Below are 20,607 nucleotides of genomic sequence, written 5' to 3' on the forward strand. Positions count from 1 at the left end.
CTCCCCAGTTGGCTGCAAAGGCTGGAGCTACGCTGATCTGAAGCCAGGAGCCAGGAGCTTCTTCTGGGTCCTGCACGTGCATGCAGGAGCCCAAGGGCTTGGGTCATTTTCTGCTGCTTTCTCAGGCCATAGCAGAGAGATGGATTGGAAGTGGAGCAGCTGGGACTTGAACCAGTGCTCAGATGGGATGCTGGCACTGCAGGCGGCAGCCTTACCTGCTGCGCCACAGTGACAGCCCCCATAACTTTTTAATCTATTCCCAAGATAGATGTTATTAATTTTCAAGAGAAACAGCTGACCTGTTTGTTTAGGACTACATACTATTATGTTTTGTTTTTTAAAATATTTATTTATTTGAAAGATAGAGTGACAGACAGAGAAAGAGAGAGAGATTCAGAGAGAGATTTTCCATCTGCTGGTTCACTCCCCAAATGTCCTCAATGGCCAGATCTGGGCTGATCCAAAGCTAAGAGCCAGGAATTTTCCGATCAAGGGCCCAAGAACTTGAGCCATCTTTTACTGCTTTCCCAGGAGCATTAGCAGGGAACTGGATCGGAAGTGGAACAGCAGGGACTCCAACTGGCACCTATATGAGATGCTGGCACTGGAGACCACAGCTTAACCTACTACGTCTCATGCCAGCCCTATATATATACTGTTTTATAAGTTGTCTTTTTATTGGCTCTTCTTCAAAATAATGATTAAATCCTAAAGATAACCATTGTAAGTCAGTGGTTAAATAACTTGCAAAATGTTTCTTATTTCCATAAATACATAGAGATTATTTATGTAACTTAGCAAAAGATTATATAAGATTATACTTCCTCAGTAAGTAGTGGAAAGTAATAAAAGCAGGCATCAACTTATGAACCATTGTTAAGTTGATTCAGTGTACCATGATGCTACTATAACATAATAGAAAATATTAGCATATTAGCATAATAGGAAATATGCTTCCATAAGACTTGATAACCAAGAATAAAAAACTTAAAGAATTCATTTTAACTGTTTTATATTTCTAAATCACATATAAAGGCATATATAGGGGCCGGCACTGTGGCATAGTGGGTAATGCCACTGCCTGTGACACTGGCATCCTATATGGGCACCAGTTCATGTCATGCTTGTTCCACTTCCAATCTGGCTCTCTGCTAACGACCTGGGAAAGCAACAAAAGATGGCCCTAGTAGTTGGGCCTCTGCATCCTCATGGGAAATCCTTAAGAAGCTCTTGACTCCTGGCTTTGGCCTGACCTCCTGGTAGTTGCAGCCATTTGGGGAGTGAACCAGCTGATGGAAGATCTCTCAGGCTCTCTGTCTTTCCCTCTCTCTGAAACTTTGCTTTTCAAATAAGTCAATCTTTCTCTCTTTAAAAATAGCATATGTAGGGCCAGCGCTGTGGCTCAACAAGCTAATCCTCCGCCTTGCGGCGCCGGCACACCAGGTTCTAGTCCTGGTCGGGGCGCCGGATTCTGTCCCGGTTGCCCCTCTTCCAGGCCAGCTCTCTGCTATGGCCCGGGAGTGCAATGGAGGATGGCCCAAGTGCTTGGGCCCTGCACCCCATGGGAGTCCAGGAGAAGCACCTGGCTCCTGCCTTGGGATCAGCGCGGTGCGCCAGCCACAGTGCACCAGCCGCGCAGGCATTGGAGGGTGAACCAACGGCAAAGGAAGACCTTTCTGTCTCTCTCTCTCTCTTTCTCTCACTGTCCACTCTGCCTGTCAAAAAAAAAAAAAAAAAGATTAAAAAAAATAGCATATGTATTTTGAAAGGCACATACGGATTTACCTGTAAGATATAACCTTTAGTTTTATGATGATAGAGTTGTTTGATTCAAGTTATAAAAACACTTAAAAAGAAATATTTTATTTTCTGTGGAGTATAAAATATTTAAACTGCTAATAATTGCATATTAGCTTAATATTATTTCATAATGTCCTTTTTGGGTCTCAAAACTCTTTTTTGATTGTGGAAATAGTATTGTTGCATGGGGAAAATGGAGAGTATAAAAAGGAATAAAAAATTATACCCATATTTCAGTACCTTGAGAAACTGATTATTTTAAAAGTATGATTCTACTCTTTTTTCCAGAGTATATTTTTCTGTGAGTGTCACATTTAGGATTACTTCTCCATAAAAGATTTGTGAAGCAAAATCAATTAGAATCAGGGAATGAGCAAGCTATTATCAAATTAGTGAGCTCTTGGATGTACTTGTAAATTTTATAAGGACTTTATCATATTCAAGGAATGCCTTTGTGTTCAGATTGTTTAAAAACTAGTGTAGAAAGTAGCATATATTTAAATTTGTTCTATTTTATTTCATTAATCTTGCTTTTTCATGGTTGTTCATCTCAACCCCTGCAGATTGAATCAGGGTAAACATCAGTTACTATCCCATACAAACCATCTTTTGAAGAAGAAAACATTCAAACAATGTGAATGGTTTTGTAATTTTGAGAGTAACACTCTATATAAGACAAATCAAAGTCTTTTGAAAGGAAAAGAAAAAAATAATGTAGGACATTCTCCTGTCTACACCCCTATACCCGATATTAACTTTGTAAATAATTTTAATATAGTTATATATAGAACTAAAGTTTTTTTTTTTATTTTGTGGGACATATACATAATTCATCAATGGACTTAAGTATTTAGTAGCATTCTTCTTCAATTCATAAAAAATTCTATTTTTGTATTCCCCGGAGTATCTCTTTATTATCCTTATCAAAGTTCACCTTTTAAAAGCTGTTCTAGATAATTTTTTAATAAATTTTGGGGAAAAATAGCTTTAAATGATATAAGTGAAAATTTATTCTTGGATTTTCTTTCATGTTCTTGAATGTAATGGTGCTTTTCCCTTTGTAGTTTCAGTAGAAGATAGTTTTTCTTCTTAATGTTAATGTCCTCACTATTGCTCTGAATCAAATTGTGTAAACTGTATCTCATCATTGCTACATCATATCATGATATTCTCTCTCTGTCTCTCTCTGTCTTTGTCTCTCTCTGTCTCTCTCAGTTGTTCGAATCAGCATTGTGAACTGTCTAGATCTACGTTGTAAGATATTTAGAGATTGATTCCCACCTCCAAGTACAAACAGTCATGACAAAAAAAATTAATTTCTATGCTGTTTCACACAGTCTTTTTACTCTTATTGTTAAACTCTTCGATAGCACAAGGTTCCTTTTTTAATTTCTAGTAATCTAATTGCTATGTGACCCTTCTACTAATATTATTCTCTCAAAAGCTCTCAGTGATCTCCTTCATGCTGACCATGACCATTCTCAAGCTACATTTTTCTTAGCCATAATTTGACCTTTGTCAACCAATCATTCTTTTTCATGAAAGCTCCCACTTATTTTTTCTAAGATTTTCTCAATTACCTTTTACCCTCTTGGAATGTTCTTTCTGTATGATTCATAATTTGGCTGAGCTCTGTCGTTGCTTCTACCCCTCACTGCAAGAAAAGAGGAGGGGAATCTGCTTTGGAGTCATGCGTATTTGGGTTCAATTTTTGCCACTGCCTTTTACCAGCTGGGTGTCCTGAAGAAAGACACAGTCTCTTTACTCCATTTATTTTCCTTTGAAACATCAAATAATAACAGCAAACGTAGGCAATCCAATGCTTGCATGAATATATTACATAGATTGAGGGATCTGGATAAGTTTCAACTCAAGACATTTTTATCTCTGGAGTCCTCAAGGTCCTACATACACATAGAAACCCATTTTTCCATTTCTCTATAGGGAAAATAGCAATATATACCTTGATATTTAGTTTAAATTTTTTTTTTAATTTGTTAGTTATCTACCACAGCATTCAACACCAAGTATACACTCACTCACTAAATGTTAGCTGTTATTTTCATTAACATGATTATTAGTATTTGCCTATTGACTAACGATGCAGCAAGCATATTTTAACCTTTAATTATTAATAAGTCACAGTTAACATACATATTTATAACTTAGTAGATTAACTTCCTTAATGTTATTCTTTCCCATACTATTTTCTACTCTAATTATTTCCAATTTAAAGTAATAACTAAAAAAGCTGTTATTGGCAGTAAAATTGAATCTTATCATTCTTGTAAATGATGTCCAATGACCCCAAGAGTGACATAATGTTGGTTTTAATGTGTGTTTTATAACAAAGAGGGCCGGCGCCGTGGCTTAACAGGCTAATCCTCTGCCTTGCAGCGCCGGCACACCAGGTTCTAGTCCTGGTTGGGGTGCCGGATTCTATCCCGGTTGCCCCTCTTCCAGGCCAGCTCTCTGCTATGGCCCAGGAGTGCAGTGGGGGATGGCCCAAGACCTTGGGCCCTGCACCCGCATGGGAGACCAGGAGAAGCGCCTGGCTCCTGGCTTCGGATCAGCACGATACGCTGGCCGCAGCGGCCATTGGAGGGTGAACCAATGGCAAAAAGGAAGACCTTTCTCTCTGTCTCTCTCTCACTATCCACTCTGCCTGTCAAAACAAAAAGAAAAAAAAAAAAGAAAAAAGAGGTGGTGACACTATATTTGCAAGATAATTTCCATTATATCTCTCAAGCTGTAAAAGATAAAGTAGAAATCAATTGTGTCTTCAGTAAGCAAGCACAATACCTGCATCATAGTAGCTGGTAAATAAATATTTGTGGAATAGATTAATGATGTGGGAAGGTATAACTAAATTAGATCATAATGTACACCACGTATTCATTCATTCAATAGATACTTACTAAGCACCTACTAGGTGTCTCAAGCGCTGTTTTAGAATCAGAAGAAAAATAAAGTAAATATAACAATATCTCTGCCTTCATAAGTGCTTACATTCTAGTGAATAAAGACAAGAAAATCAAATTAAAATACATGTAGGATATATTAGAAGAAATAAGTGCTGTGGATTATAACAGATCAGAGTAAGGGCAAAGGGCAAATGGAAAATTCTTGGTAGTGTATCAATCATTATATAAAAAACCTCAAGTATTATGGCTTAAAACAAAAACCATTTTTATTTCTTATCAGTTCTATGGTTCAGCTATTAGGTTGAGTTGGCCTCATCTACTGTCAATCATAAGGCTGCCATCTGACTATTTATTCTAGATGTATATGTCTTCAAATGGCTTGATGGTTGGTGCCAATCTCATCCTCAACAAAGTTACCCTTGGGTACTCATATAATAGCAGCATTTCAAGATGATGACAGTAGAAACTGCAAGACATCTTGAAGCATAGATTGAGAAGTCATACATCACTTCCACTGTACTCTTCTGATCAAGTCACAAGGGGCACCCATAAATAAAAACAGGGGAAACAGATTCTGTCAGTTGAAGGGAAAGACTTTGTACAATTTGGGACCATTTTTTCATGTATCACAGATTGAAGGTTACTATCATTTTAATTTTTTATTTGTTCATTTGTTTTATTTAATTTGAAAGGTAGAGGGAGAAAGAGATCTCATCTGCCTACAGCAGTTGAGACTGGGCCAGGCAGAAGCCCAGAGCCCAAAGCAGGAGCTAAATCCACATCTCCCACATGGGTTACAAGGAATCAACTATGTATGCCACCACCTGCTACCTCCCAGGTGCACATAAGCAGAAATCTGGAATCAGGAGCAGAGCTGGGACTTGAACCAACGCATTCTGATATGGGAAGCAGGCATCCAAAATGGTAGCTAAAACATTATACCAAACATCACCCTAGGGAAATTACTATCTTATTTTGGATAGTCAGTAACAGCATCTCTGATGGGATGACTTAAAAACAGAAACCTACATGATGTCAGGGAACAAGCAATATGAAAACTTTGAGTACATTCTAGACCAAGAAAACAGACAGCACAAAATGCCAACATGAGTCACCAAGGAGTTCAGTGATGATGGAAATTATGAACAAGAACAAGTGTGTTAAGAGATAAATGTAGAGGAGTTGAAGTTTTGCCGAGAAGTTAATTAAGACACATGCCTCCCACATTTGACTATCAGAGTTCAATTCGTGGCTCTGGCTCCTGAATCTGCTAGTGCAGGCCCTGGGGAGCAGCAGTGATGAGTTAAATAGTTGGTTGCTATTACCGTGTGTGCAGTCTGGACAAGTTGAGGGCATTTAGGGGAGTGAACCAGTTGATGGGTGCTGTATCCACCACCTGCCAAATATAGAGGCAAAAAATATGTTTTAAAAAGCGATGAATATAGAGAGGCAATGAAGGGACAGATAGTACTCATAGGACATTCTAAGGGATTTTTCACTCTGAGATTAGAAAAATAATTATCAGAGATTATAATAGAGTGACATCCAGAGCCAGGAGCCAGGAGCTTCTTTGGGGTCTCCCACACAGGTGCAAGGGCCCAAGCACTTGGGCCATCTTCCACTGCTTTCCCAGGCAAAACCAGAGAGCTGGATCAGAAGAGGAGCAGCCAGGACTGGAATCGACGCCCATATGGGATGCCAGTGCTGCAAGCAGAGAATTAACCTACTGCGCCACAGCACTGGCCTCTAAGTACATATTGACTGGTTAGTGAAAACTCATACCTCACCATTGGATTGAACATAATCACCAAAGGATGTTGAGTTAAATAATGTTTGAGGACTGGCACTATGGTGTAGTGGCATAGGCTGTCACTTGTACTGCCAGCATCCCATTACACATGCTGGTTCCATTCCTGTGTGCTTCACTTCCAATCCAGCTCCCTGCTAATATGTCTGAGAAAGCAGTGGAAATTAGCTCTAGTGCTTGGGCCCCTGCACCCATGTGAGAGACCCATTTGGGGGGGGTAAATCAACAGATGGAAGATGGGTCTCTCTCTCTCTCTCTCTCTCTCTCTCTCTGCCTTTAAAATAAAATAAATAAATACATTTTAAAAAATTATGTTTGAAGGCCAAAAGCAAAAGATGAGCCTATTGAGATCCACTGATAAATTACATGGTTGTTGTATGCAAGTGAACTACAGATAAGAAAATATGTCTGAATTGAATTCAGTATTAAAAGCTTTCCCTTGGCCGGTGCCGTGGCTCAACAAGCTAATCCTCTGCCTTGTGGCGCTGGCACACCGGGTTCTAGTCCTGGTCGGGGCACTGGATTCTGTCCCGGTTGCCCCTCTTCCAGGCCAGCTCTCTGCTATGACCCGGGAGTGCAGTGGAGGATGGCCCAAGTGCTTGGGCCCTGCACCCTATGGGATACCAGGAGAAGCACCTGGCTCCTGCCTTGGGATCAGTGCGGTGCGCTGGCCGCAGTGCGCCGGCCGCGGCGGCCATTGGAGGGTGAACCAACGGCAAAGAAAGACCTTTCTCTCTGTCTCTCTCATTGTCCACTCTGCCTGTCAAAAAAACTAACTAACTAACTAAATAAATAAAAACTTTCCCTAGGGATCTGGCATTTGGCCTAGTGATTAAGACACCTGTGTCCCACATGAGAGCACTTGGATTTGATTCCTTCCTCCAGCTACTGATGCCAGCTTCCTACTAATGTATATTCTGTAAGGGAACAGTGATCATTCAAGTAGTTGAATCCTTGCTACCCATGTGGGAAACTTGGATTGTGTCCCCAGCCCTCAGCTTCAGCTATTTGTGTTACAATTATTTGGGGAGTAAACCAGTATATGAATGTATGCTCGCTCCCTCTTTTCCCTTCTCCCTCTCTCCTGCCCTCCCTCCCTTCTTCTCTCTGTCTATCTGTCTCTCTTCCTTGTCTCTCTAATTTTCAACAAAGTAAAGTTTTTTTTTAAATCTCTTGAAATAAAAAAAAATCATTACATCAATTGAGTTTTTATAATTATTTCCCTACTAAATGAAATGCACAGTGTTGGGGATTCAAAGTCAACAAGATACAGTTCTCAAAAGTACGGTTATTCTAATGTGGCATGGAGATCGATAATTTTATAAATTAAGAAAATGAAGTGAATTTATCAACTAATACTATAGTGTTAGATGGAAAGCATAAGTAGGCACACAGGAGTGTGAGGGAAGGTCTAAGTGTAGACTGTTGCTAGAAATAGATAATTTCTAGATGACAAGTTAAAAATCTGGTGTTATGGTGCTATTAATTCCAGGCCTAGCATAGCGGAAGACAAGCATTCATCCTGGAGATGGGAGAATAGCTGCTCTAAATCTCAGTCCAGTAAAATATATATATATATATATATACTTCATGTTGTTATTACTCTTTTTAAAAATATTTATTTTATTTATTTGAAAGGCAGAATTATATTGAGAGAGGGGAAAACAGAGAAAGGGATATCTTCTGTCCACCAGTGTAATCCCCCAAATAACAGCAACAGCCAGGGCTAGGCCAGCCGAAAGACAGGAGCCAGGAACATCTTTGGGATCTCCCACATGAGTGACAAGAGCCCAAGCACTTGGGGCATCTTCCACTGCTTTCCCAGGCACATTAATAGGGAGCTAGATTGGAAGTGGAACAGCCAGGACTCAAACCAGTGCCCATATGGGATACCAGCATTGGAAGTAGCAACTTAACAGAACTATCCACAACATCAGTCCCTGGTGTTACTCTCTTTCTAGCAAATATTTAGATCTGCTCTTCTTGTGACTTCATAAGATATATTTGTTACATTCTGATTTTCAACAACCATAGAATCTTAATAATTAAAAATATTTCCAATTTGGAAATGAGAAGCCCAGCTTTGCTTCTCACTCTGGCTTAACACAAGTTTCCTAAATTCACTATACTTCAGTCTCCTGGTCCATAAATGGGTTGATAGAGATCAGTGATTTTCAACCATGGCTGCACATTAGAATCATCATGCTTTTTTAAAAGTAATAATACCACAGGGCTTAATTTCTAAAACTCCCCAGGTAATTCAATGTAAAGTGTTAAAAACCAATGGGCTAACTGGTCACTAAGGTTATTCTAGCAAAATCATGTTTTGGAATAGTAACAGTTGCTAGAGAGAACAGTGTTCTTAGTATTTACCTAAAAGCTAGCACCAAGTCATCATCTGGGTGTAAAGCATGCATTAAAAATAATGTAAATTCACCTGATTCTTAGAAATTAACTATCGTTGGCTGGCGCCGCAGCTCACTAGGCTAATCCGCTGCCTGTGGCACCGGCACCCTGGGTTCTAGTCCCAGTCGGGGCACCGGATTCTGTCCCAGTAGCTCCTCTTCCAGTCCAGCTCTCTGCTGTGGCCCAGGAGTGCAGTGGAAGATGGCCCAAGTCCTTTGGCCCTGCACCTGCATAGGAGACTGGGAGGAAGCACCTGGCTCCTGGCTTCGGATCGGTGCAGCCTGGGCCATAGCGGCCATTTGGGGGGTGAACCAACGGAAGGAAGACCTTTCTCTCTGTCTCTCTCTCTCTCTCTCACTGTCTAACTCTGCCTGTCAAAAAAAAAAAAAAGAAATTAACTATTGTTATGATTAGAAAGCAGTTACTTTCAATACTCATATGGTGTGAATACATTGTATTCAGAGATTATATCTAAATGTGTCTTAAAAATGCCATTGTAACTATTTTGATTTCTCAGTAAATGGGTCCTTAAGATCCAAATCTTTTTTTTTTTTTTTTTTTTTTTGGACAGGCAAAGTTAGACAGTGAGAGAGAGAGACAGAGAGAAAGGTCTTCCTTCCGTTGGTTCACCCCGCAAATGACCGCTATGGCCCACGCTGCACCGATCCGAAGCCAGGAGCCGGGTGCTTCCCCCTGGTCTCCCATGCAGGTGCAGGGCCCAAGCACTTGGGCCATCCTCCACTGCCTTCCCAGGCCACAGCAGAGAGCTGGAGTGGAAGGGGAGCAACTGGGACAGAATCCGGCGTCCCAACCGGGACTAGAACCCGGGGTGCCGGCGCCACAGGTGGAGGATTAGCCTAGTGAGCCACAGCACTGGCCAGATCCTAATCTTTAGGGCCAGCATTGAGGCACAACAAGCTAAATTGCCACCTGCAACCCTTGTATTCTGCATCAGACAGCTGGTTCGAGGCCAGGCTGCTCTGTTCCCTTCAGTTCTCTGCTAATATACCTGAGAAGGCATCAGAAAATGTTTCAAGTACTTAGGTCCCTGTTACCCATGTGGGATACCAGCACAGACTCTGGACTCCTGACTTCTGCCTGGCCCAGCACTGACTGTTGTGGCCATTTTGGGAGTAAACCAGCAGATCTCTCTCTCTCTCTCTCTCTCTCTCTTCCTTTCAAATAAATAAATAAGTCTTACTCCTGAGTCAATAATCTTCCTAAAGTGTATTACTTATTTTGAAAAAATAACTTACATACTGATTTATTATGAGGCATAATAGGCAGTTTGTAAGAATGATTGAAGTGAAATATCTAGCTCTATTGGTGTTTCAAATGACTTAAAGTTTGATTTCTTGAATCTATTTTGAATTGCATCACTGTAAATTTTGCCATCAGTTTTTGACAAATGCCTTTTCATTACAGTAAACAGATAATTTTCCCTTTAATTTTAAATGTTAAAGTTGATAAACAAATACTATATTAAAGTATATGAGATAAGCAGCTCCCCCAAATACCCATATTCAAAAAGAAACCGTGTAGACTTATAGGAAATTGAGGAAAGGCCTCAAATAAACATGAAATTCGAAAGTATATGTTTTGTGTCCTGTATTTCCACAGAATTCTGTGTTTCTGTAGTTTATTTTTGAATACTCAGCACAGGCAAACTCTTTTCTTCTTTTAGCCAAACTAATAATAAGAAGAAAGAAAAGGGGTACAGATGACAGGTAACAGCTAATATGGGTGAACGTAGGTGCAGCCAACAAAGAATTTGGTAGTTATTTGGAATTTCTGCTGGCATACTTATGTAGGAAAAGTATTTGGAAAAAATGGCCCAATGCCCAGAAAAGACACTATGAAGAAGAAAATTTATGATTTTCAGTAATATGTGTATGCCTGTGTCATCATTCTGTGTCTGCTCCTGACATTGTCAGTCTGTTATTCTTGTTATATCTTTAATTTCCATGCATATTTCACTGTATTTCTTTGCCCTCTTGATGACAACCTAGATATACTTAATAACTAAGAATTTACAGACATACCATTTATTATAGCATGAAAAATTATGACATTAGAAGAATAATGTGACTGCTATAATAGTCCACATGTTTAAAAACCTTGCTGTGTGCAGAATGGGGAAGCCGTTTTGCTTCACATTAGCTCTACTACATATCAGTTTGCTTTACAAGGTCTCCCTGAAATCAATCAGACACGTGTACCATGCTTTCAAAGAGTTTTGAACAGTAGGAATGAGCCATGAAAAGTTTTAAAATACAAACCACACACACTATAGGGTTTATAAAAAGTTATATGTATTCTAGTTATTAAAAAGCCAATTTATAAGAGCTTTATATGATCGAGAATATCAACAAGTTTTGTGAAACAACATAAATCTTAGTATCAATATGGAATCACACTTCTTATTATTCAACTCTTGGGAGTGACCAAATTCAGGATTTGATATTTAACTGCTGCACCTTTCAAGATCTTTTCTTTCTACTCACCTGTTCCTGATTCTGTTGTTCTACAAGATGAATTATTTTGTATTACATATCTTCTTTTAAACTGGGAAGAGCACATTAAGCTGTATTCAGTCACTCATGTATTAAATTATACACTTAGTTTAATCAGATAAAGTCAACAAAGGGATAATAGGTCTGCAGAAAGGGAAGGACAGGGGTGATTTAACCTTAGGAAGGTATACAGGAAAATAACCTTGGTAAGATTAGAAGCATTTCATGCTTGGGAATAGTGAAGAACTAAAACATGGAAACTAGTATTAGTTACTTTCCAATATTGCCTGGGGCTGGGCCAGGTCAGCAATGCAATCATTGTGCAAAGTAAAATAAATTGACCCAGTTTTCTAAAAATGTCATATAAAATTTACATGATCTGCAAAGCCTAACAATTTTGAATATTGGATATAGACTTTATATCTGACAGCCAGAGTTTAGAGATGCTAACATGGTCTTGAGTAATGAACATTAATTACAAGAATATAAATACACAACTTCATTGATATTATTTGTAGTTAGGGTAGTTGTTTTTGCTTGTTAAGATATCAAATCGGTCTGTAGGGCATAGCTGCATAATGTACAAAGTGTAAGTTCTGTACTCCATCTTGAAAGCACAGATAGTGCATTAAGTAAGGCCATCATCTAGGATGAATAATGCAGGTGTTGTTTTAGAACATGTCAAATTCTCTTAAATGTATCTTCCTTCTTTAAACTTTGATCAACTGAGATAAATGTTTTTAATTTGACCTTATCTGTTTGTCAAAATAATATAAAAGACAAGCTATGAAGTAAATTGATATGCTACTATGGTTAGATAGAATCGGAATTCAATACTTTTGAAATTGAAGGTTTTTGAAAAAGAATGCATAGCTGTATGACACCATGAGAAAGAAAAGAGACCTTCAAGATTTTGAAATGGTTAAAACTTAGAAGTATTTGGATAAGTTGGGCATGATTTTTATCTAACGCTTCCAAATACAATGTATTCTTTCTTAAAGGAAGTTATGATTAAGAGTACATTGATTCATGAATTTTAATGATATCAAATCATGAATATTAAAATATATTGCTTATAGATACCAAAAAGTGATAGTGAGAATTATAATTTGTAACTCAACTTGTAATGTCCAACTGTCACAGAAAGCCTCTCTCATTGAAATCTCTTGGAAATAGCCTCATGCATATTTAACCCGGTAGCTATAGGCATTCAAAAATGAAGAAGGCTAAATCAAAATACAGTCTCAAAATCAGCATCGAACCTTGTGTTTTTCTCTCCTAGTTTTAGTGATTTTAACACAGATAGTAAGTTGGCTTAAAATTGAAACATGCACATAGATACAGGTTTGCTAGCTGGAGAGTTTCCACGCCTGGGGGAGGGTAGGTGACAATTGGTGCATTCAGTGTGGAACACGTGTAATGATAATAAAGTTGATTGGTTGAGCTCTATAGCTTTTTTCCCCCTTTTTTCTTTCTTCCTGTAGAGTAGTTCAGTGGAGGGGCAGGTGGTGGAAGGGTTCTCTCCTGTCTTCCCCCTCCCACTAAGGAGAGTGGGTTGATACCATTTTTATTGTTTTGCTGGGGTGGGAAATAAGCCATATGCTTTAGCGTTTTGAATGGCTACACCAGAGATAGCCAAACCATGCCCTCTTTCCCCCTCCTACTGTACTTTTGGGTGGAGATATTCCTCTAAATGTTTCTGTAGGATCTGGGGTTAGCTTAATGTTTCTGCCCCAGGGCAGAGAGGTGAGTGAGCAGAAGAAATGACAAGGGCTGGAGAGGCACGTTGGGCTGAGCGAAGTGTGGAGTGGGAAGCTTATGTCTAAAACCCACCCCTCCCCTGTATACCACGCAAAGGCAATGAGAGTTGGAACCAGCTGATGCCGCTGCTGCTGCTTCCCGTTTCCAGGGTGAAATTTTCACAGCAGGCAATTCTGAAGGGAGGAAAAATCCCTAACAAGCAGCGGAGAAGATCTTATCACCCAACCCAAGCTATGTAACCTTTAGGCAGGCTTTTCCGAAACAGCCGCATTTTAAAAGCCAGCATTCACTGTCCAAAATATGGGCCGGGAATCAGAGCTGGTATGAAAATATGAGAAGCCTCTTTACACCCTGAGTGTTTGAAACGATCCGATGAGCATAGGAAGTGGCTGCCAGCGCTCTGGCGGCTGCTCGTGCTGCCGCTGCCGCCGCCGCCGCCGCTGCCGCCGCTGTTCCTCGCAGAGGGCTGGACAGAGCTAGTCCTGGTTTCAGCACCTCCGGCGCTGGACAGCTCTCTGCACGCCGCACCGCCGCCTGCTTGCTTTTTCCCACTCTCGCTTTGCATTACTGGAGATGCATCTAAATTACGTCCTGTTCAACAACAAGTAGATTTTTTTTTTTTCCTGTACGGGAATTACAGTAGACGATTCTCTCAATTAAACAGCATTTTCTTCTTTACGGATTTGGCTGTCAGGCGTATTTATCCCGATCTCCACCCCTGCCCCCTCCCTTTGCAGGAACGAGTCTTTGGGAACGTGGTCCACCCAGGGATGTAAAACTGTGCTTACCGATGCATCCCATACGAAATGCTTATGTGATCGTCTCTCTACCTTCGCCATTTTGGCTCAGCAACCTAGAGAAATAGTAAGTAACAAAGGGAAAACACGGCTTTAATGCAAAGGCAAGGGACATTGTGGCGAGTGTTTCTCCAGGGAACTGCATTTTAAATGGGGAAATGGAAATGTTGCAGGGTGGCAAAATTGGGTTCTTCTCCTTAGCTACAGTGGCTTGGTGAAATGAATTCTAGTTGGTGTGCTATAACTAAATTCTACTCAATTTTATGTCTTCTAACTTGAAATTTCTGCAGTGTAGTTTGGAAGATGTTCTCCAATCATATTACTAATATGCTGCAAACTTTCAAATAAAAATTATTGCCAACTTAACCTTTATTTTAAAACTGGAAAGCTGTTATGGGTAATTTTTGAGGATACTGTTAGTAGTAGAATGAAGACCCCAGACACTGTAGCTGAACACATTGCATCTGCATTGGATATTTTCAGTACAGGTTTTCTGGGGGTGTCCTTGGTTATATATAATTTAGTATATATCTAAATAAGATGAAGTTTTATGAGAGTATCACTATCAGGAGCTGTAAGATCATTCCTTAAAAGTGTATAGATTTTTGCAAAAATAGTTTCTGAAAAAGATAGATGTACAGAACTATCTAAACAAAAATATTCTTATTAAATATATTTTGAGAAAATATTACAAAGAAGAATAATTATTGAGATAAATGTGACTTTTTGCCAAAATCTGGCCTGAATAATCACCCTTTTTACTTATTTTGGTTAAAAAGGCCTAATTTAATTTGACATGCATTTTTAGATTTTAGAACTTACTTAATCTTAAAGTGTAATCCTTCAAACTTCCAATGTTAAATTTATGGAATACAATGGATTTCAATAGGTAATGTCATGTGTCTAAAGAAAGAAAAACTCTCAGATCAGTGAATGCCTCTGATATTTATATATGTTTGAAAAGATATAAGACTTATTTTTCAAGGTCATGCTTTTAAGGACTGAAACTAGCATTGTGAAAATTAACTTTACATATTATGTTCATGGAAAAAAAACACAAAATATACTTGAAGGTCTTAAATTTGACATTTCATTTTGTTCTATATCCTTGGAGGCCACGCAAGTGAAATTTAATGTGAGAATCCTTGACTTAGACCAAAGTTGTCAAAAGTCAGAAAGTTTGAAAAATGCTCAATACCTATGTACAGATTTGGGTAATGCAGTAAGCATAACTGGGAGGATCAAGAGAAATTTTTACCAAAAACATATTTTGAAAATGACTGAAATATAGTTAATTGAAAAAAATGACTACTACAAATTTCAGCTAAAGAAAATTTAACATAGGCAGTTGACCAACTTGTAGTTTCAGGTCTTTATGTTAGAAAACTGTAAGTAGGTGATATGCCATAATCAAGCATAAAACTCGAGGTATTTTATTACTTCACAGTTGGAGAGAGCAGAGAGCTAGAATTAGTCATTTCAGAGGTTGAAAATATGTGAACACAGTGGATCCTTGGGTAATTATCTGGTAACTATAACAACGATACAAGCCATTTTTGAATGATACATTAGTTTTGCTGAGCTTAGAGATTATTTTAGTTTCTTCAAAAATTTTATCTTTTTGTTTGTTTTGTTTAATTTTCAGATCATGGAATCCTCTGGTACTCCTTCAGTCACACTAATAGTAGGCAGTGGTCTTTCTTGCTTGGCCTTGATCACCCTAGCAGTTGTCTATGCAGCGTTATGGAGGTATGTAATCAATTGGAAGATTGAAATGGAATACTTAGTTGTTCATAGTTAAATTTGGGAATGTAATAATCATTCTATATCTCTTGTCTTTTAATTTAATGAACATAGTAGTTTTACAACAGAGTTATAAATGCTGTGATTAAGCTGTAATAAGTGAGGTGTGTTTACCTAATTTTCCTGTTTGTATAGCTAACAGTGAGATGAAAACAGCACACACACACACACAAACACATACACACCACACACTTCCCACTTTTCTTCCCAATTCAAATGAAAGTTGCCTTCAACAAGTTGCTTGTCCCTAAGGATGGTACTCTTAAACCCCAAGTTCAGTTTATATGTAGTTACTATTTATCCCAGTTGATACTGAGCATAAGACTTTGACTAGTACAGTCAAATGAATTTCTCAAAAAATGTGTTGTCAAGTTCTTAAGTTTCAAACACAAGGTTTCAGTATGTCACAGACAGTAAGTTTAACCTCTTTTAATATTTAAAGTACTAACATCACAGTACTCTAGAAAAAGCCTCTTGGTTGGGTGTTTCCAATAAATATGATTTTAACAAATTGATTAAAAGATGTCATAAAAATGCATAAACAGAGAGAAGTGATTGAAAAATCTTTCCCTAAAATATTTGAATTTTAAACTTTAAAATTGAATTGCATCTCTTTGATGTTATGTAAAAATTGAGTATTTCCCTAAGTTTTGTTCAAATTCTATTAGAATGGTACTTGTAAGATTTATCATATCTATGTATATAAAGATAACAAATATAAAACCATATGGCCTAAAATCATAATTGATTTTTTTATTTTATTTATTTTATTTTAGTCATTAAGATGATCCAAATACACAGTTACTACATTATTAGATAGATAATTATCTGTTATTTTCCTGAATGTTTATTTGAAATTGTGAATGTAGATATTTCTACCTCAAGGGTCTGCCAGTCTGTATCTTTTACTTAAGATAAAAACAATTATATTGAATGTTAGTTAAGTTTAATAAGGAAAGGCTGTTTGACTTAATGTATTTTTAAAATTTTTACTCCATTATGATCACTCTTTTGAGAGAAAGCATTAGATGTTGAAGATTAACAGTTTCCAAGCTTTGTGCAAAAATAAAATACACAATCATATTGGCCTATTAGTACAGGTACCCCAAAGAAGTTCTTCCACCCTGAAAAGGAGTTATCTGATAAAAATACCCTGGTGATATGGGGCAATCTGACAAAATATGAGTAATTCAAGGAAATGAAAAAAGGCTTTATTGTAGGCATGGCATTGTAGGCACAAGGATCCTGGTTTCAAGACTCAGTCAAGCAGTCATTCATTGTCCTGGTAACATAAGAGCAAGATAGACAAAAGCTGGGAAGGAAACAATTTTCTGTTTCACAACTGCCTGATTGGCAATTCTCAGAAATCAGGCATAATTTAAAGACTGGGGTACTAGATAATAACATAACTCACACTCAAAGCAGTATTTAGAACTAAATTTCCTTTTTCAGCACAAAGAGTATAAGCACCAATTCTACTTTCTTGTCATCTCTGAATATATATGCCTAACAAGTGTAAACATTATCAGTATTAATGATATATAAAATAAATCAAAGATGGATTAATTCATCCATCATAGACTTTTCTTTAATTCAGAAAATCCAGGAAAATCACTTAATACAATAGTTTTCTAGGAAATTCCAAAAGACTTCAAAGGATTTCTCAACACTTAATATGAAATTGAGAATTTCAGAACAAAGTACAGAGAAACAACCAAATTTAGATAGCTAAGAGGTAGTGGTCAACAACTTATTGTCTGCTACTACATGAATTTAAGTAGTATCAGTATTTTGAAAGAAGTGTCAAGTCTCATGAATTATTAAGTTTTCATGATTAATTCAACACCTTTTAAATACACTAAATTCACCCTATAACATTACTCTATGGTAATAAGTGTATTAAGATACTGCTACAATTTTTTTTGGTAGAGTTATGTTGTCATGTCAAAGAGCAATTGATCATGTCCTTTTAATCAGTGCATTGACATGAAGAATTCACAAATTTTGTTTAAACAAATGTTGAATGACTAATTTTTAAAGTAGAGATATTTCATACAAACTTTTAACACAACAGTGTGTCTCGATATTTATGAAAATGTAAAGATCTAGACTATTCAGGGTGCTCAGGTCTGGGTCACTTATTATCATAATTTTCCCAATTACTGGGCCAAAAATACCACTGAAACTCTTGATAATGTCATCTTTATCCTTGTGCTGTCATGGAAGACATTAACAGGAAATAAAGGGTTAACGTTATAAAGTCCTTAAATGTTTTATATTATATCTTATACCTATAAAGAAAAAGGGACAAGTTAATATTTGATGATGACTTTGGCATCCTAGTGTGTGGCTTGTTATTTTTTTCCTCTGGGGATGCAAGGGCAATTTCTCCAACTCTGTAGGCCATTTTGTGCTGAGAATCAACCTACTTTATTCTTATTTGGGCTTACTTTGTGAAGAAAGGAAATTTCTTTTGTACTATAAAAGCTCCATTTTGTATTTTGTCGTTAACCTTTTTTTTCTTGCTTTTTTTTTTTTCTGAAATGTGTGATGGAACATGGGGCATCTGCTTAAATGTTATTCAAAGATAGGATGGAGGTGGGGTGGATTTTGTTATATTTTACCTTCCAAACAGTACCTTCAGGTCTTTGGCACCTCTATTTAACATTGCAAAAGAAAGCTCATGCCTACTGGGGAATGTGATTCCATATTACAATGCAAATTGAACAGACTCAAACACACAGTAAATGCAAGGGTGTCTTTTAGTTACTGTCATTCAGTTATTTACCACAAGGCACAGTAAAGTAAGATAGCTATTACTCTTTCAGGGTAAACAGCTGTAGAACATTTGATTCTGAGCAGTTTTCTTTATATAGCTTATGTTCTTTTACATTTAAAAATCATATAGTAGACCATATATAAACACTTCTTCATTAGGTAAAATATGGCAGACACCAAGTAATGATCCAGCCCAATGGAAAATCATTGCTTGTGGATTATATTCATCATTAAAGATAAAGATGAATTTGTTTGAAACAATTAATCAAGAAAAGGGAAATATAAAACATCCTCCAACAAATCTGTGGAAAATAAAATTTTAAAAAAGTTTTTTATTCAAATTTTTTGAAAATCTATGTGTAGTTTTTCATAATATGCATTATCCTCAAACTTTTTGAAATACCCTCATATAACATGTAACAACCTGACTATATGAAAATACTTAAGTGGATGAAAGTGTTCATGGTTTCATGAAGATAATGGCACCCTCCTGATAAACAAGGATGATGCTTCAGAATCTATATGGAATTTTTCTTTTTGATTCACAGAGTTTCTATTTGTTGACATATATGATAATATTAAGCATATGATTTATATACTTATGAATATAAACATAATTATACTAGTTGATATAGTTCTTAGAAATATTATACTTCCAGGAAGAAAAGAAATGTATCATGATAACAAATGTGCAAACTAAGGCTGTATCAGAACTGCAATATTGTCCACAGTAATGTCCAAGGTGAAAAATAATTGTAAAGGATTCTTGGACATGCCATGTCATTATAAAATTGGATCTGTAAGAATAATACTTAACTTAAAAACTTTCTTATATTTATACTCCTGTGAAGATAATGTTTTAATATTTTCTTTTGCTGATAAATTTCACCAAATATACGATAAAGAATTCTTCATCTTGCCATTGAATTTTAAAGTTCCACACTCTTTTTCTCTTTGATTAGGTACATACGCTCTGAGAGGTCCATAATTCTGATTAACTTCTGCCTGTCTATAATCTCATCCAACATTCTCATATTGGTGGGACAGACTCAGACACATAATAAGGTATGACTGCTAATTATTTTGATTCTTTTAATGTGTTTATATTTTTGGAATTTTTTGGTTATTCATAACTTATACATTTATTCTAGATAAAATAGAAAACTCCTGATGAAATGTTTAAAAATATTTTATTGGTTTCTGAATAAAACTATTCTCTGTTCCAAAAATGTACTCTTTTGGCTTAGAGGGAATAGTGACTAAGAAGTTGTTTATAAAAGTAACAATTTGTGTTTGTGAGACTTTGTATCAAAGCTTTATGAGTTCAAAGCCTTTGGATATCAAAAGCGTTGGTTTAGATTCATTATCCTATTTATAATAGGACTCAGTTGTATTGTCATGGATACAGGATACAATGACTGTGTTTTGGTCTAATTTGTAACATACTGATTTCTAAAAGACAATTATAAATTACTTACAAATATAGCATTATTATTGAAAATCCACCCCCCCAAAAATGTCTATAGGCAATATTTGGAGAGGTTGTTAGAAAAAAGTTACTCTAGATTGTACACTTTTCAAAATTTTTACTCAACAAAAAAGTTTTTTGATACTTAAGCAACATGGCAGTTATCTAACAGCGAGTCACTTTTTTAGTAGAATATAAAAATGTATGTCCTATTTATATGAGGTGACCAATTTATGAGTTGACTATGTTTTTCAAGAAATGATTGTCTTTACTGAACTATTCTGACATGATCCAAGAAATCCATAATGGCATCTTAAATTAACTTACTCCATCCATTAAAGAATACTGTTAAATTCTGATTTTATAACTTACTTGGTTTTAGGCCTGTTCTTTGTCCAGCTTTTTTCTTTTCAAATACTAAAGTAAATAATTGATTTTTCCCCAACAAGCTGTATTTATTTTTAAATCAAATATACTTTTCAATAGATTCTTTAGGTGTACTAGATATTCTCAGAACATGTATCAACATCAAGGATAATGGGTAGTCTGT

At 36.9% G+C, this 20,607-nt stretch overlaps 1 protein-coding gene across 3 annotated transcripts in view; it reads left to right on the forward strand.

The window, feature by feature from the left end:
• ADGRB3 (adhesion G protein-coupled receptor B3) overlaps positions 1–20,607 on the forward strand; it is an 862,679-nt gene that overhangs the window by 650,283 nt on the left and 191,789 nt on the right. For all 3 annotated transcript variants that reach the window (XM_062187566.1, XM_062187568.1, XM_062187567.1), the window contains 3 exons: positions 13,949–14,075; positions 15,654–15,757; positions 19,552–19,654. In XM_062187566.1, the coding sequence (XP_062043550.1) occupies positions 13,949–14,075; positions 15,654–15,757; positions 19,552–19,654 (334 nt within the window). The remainder of the gene's footprint in view (positions 1–13,948; positions 14,076–15,653; positions 15,758–19,551; positions 19,655–20,607) is intronic.

The sequence above is a fragment of the Lepus europaeus genome, chromosome 3 (assembly GCF_033115175.1).
Source record: "Lepus europaeus isolate LE1 chromosome 3, mLepTim1.pri, whole genome shotgun sequence".
Classification (NCBI taxonomy): Eukaryota; Metazoa; Chordata; class Mammalia; order Lagomorpha; family Leporidae; genus Lepus; species Lepus europaeus.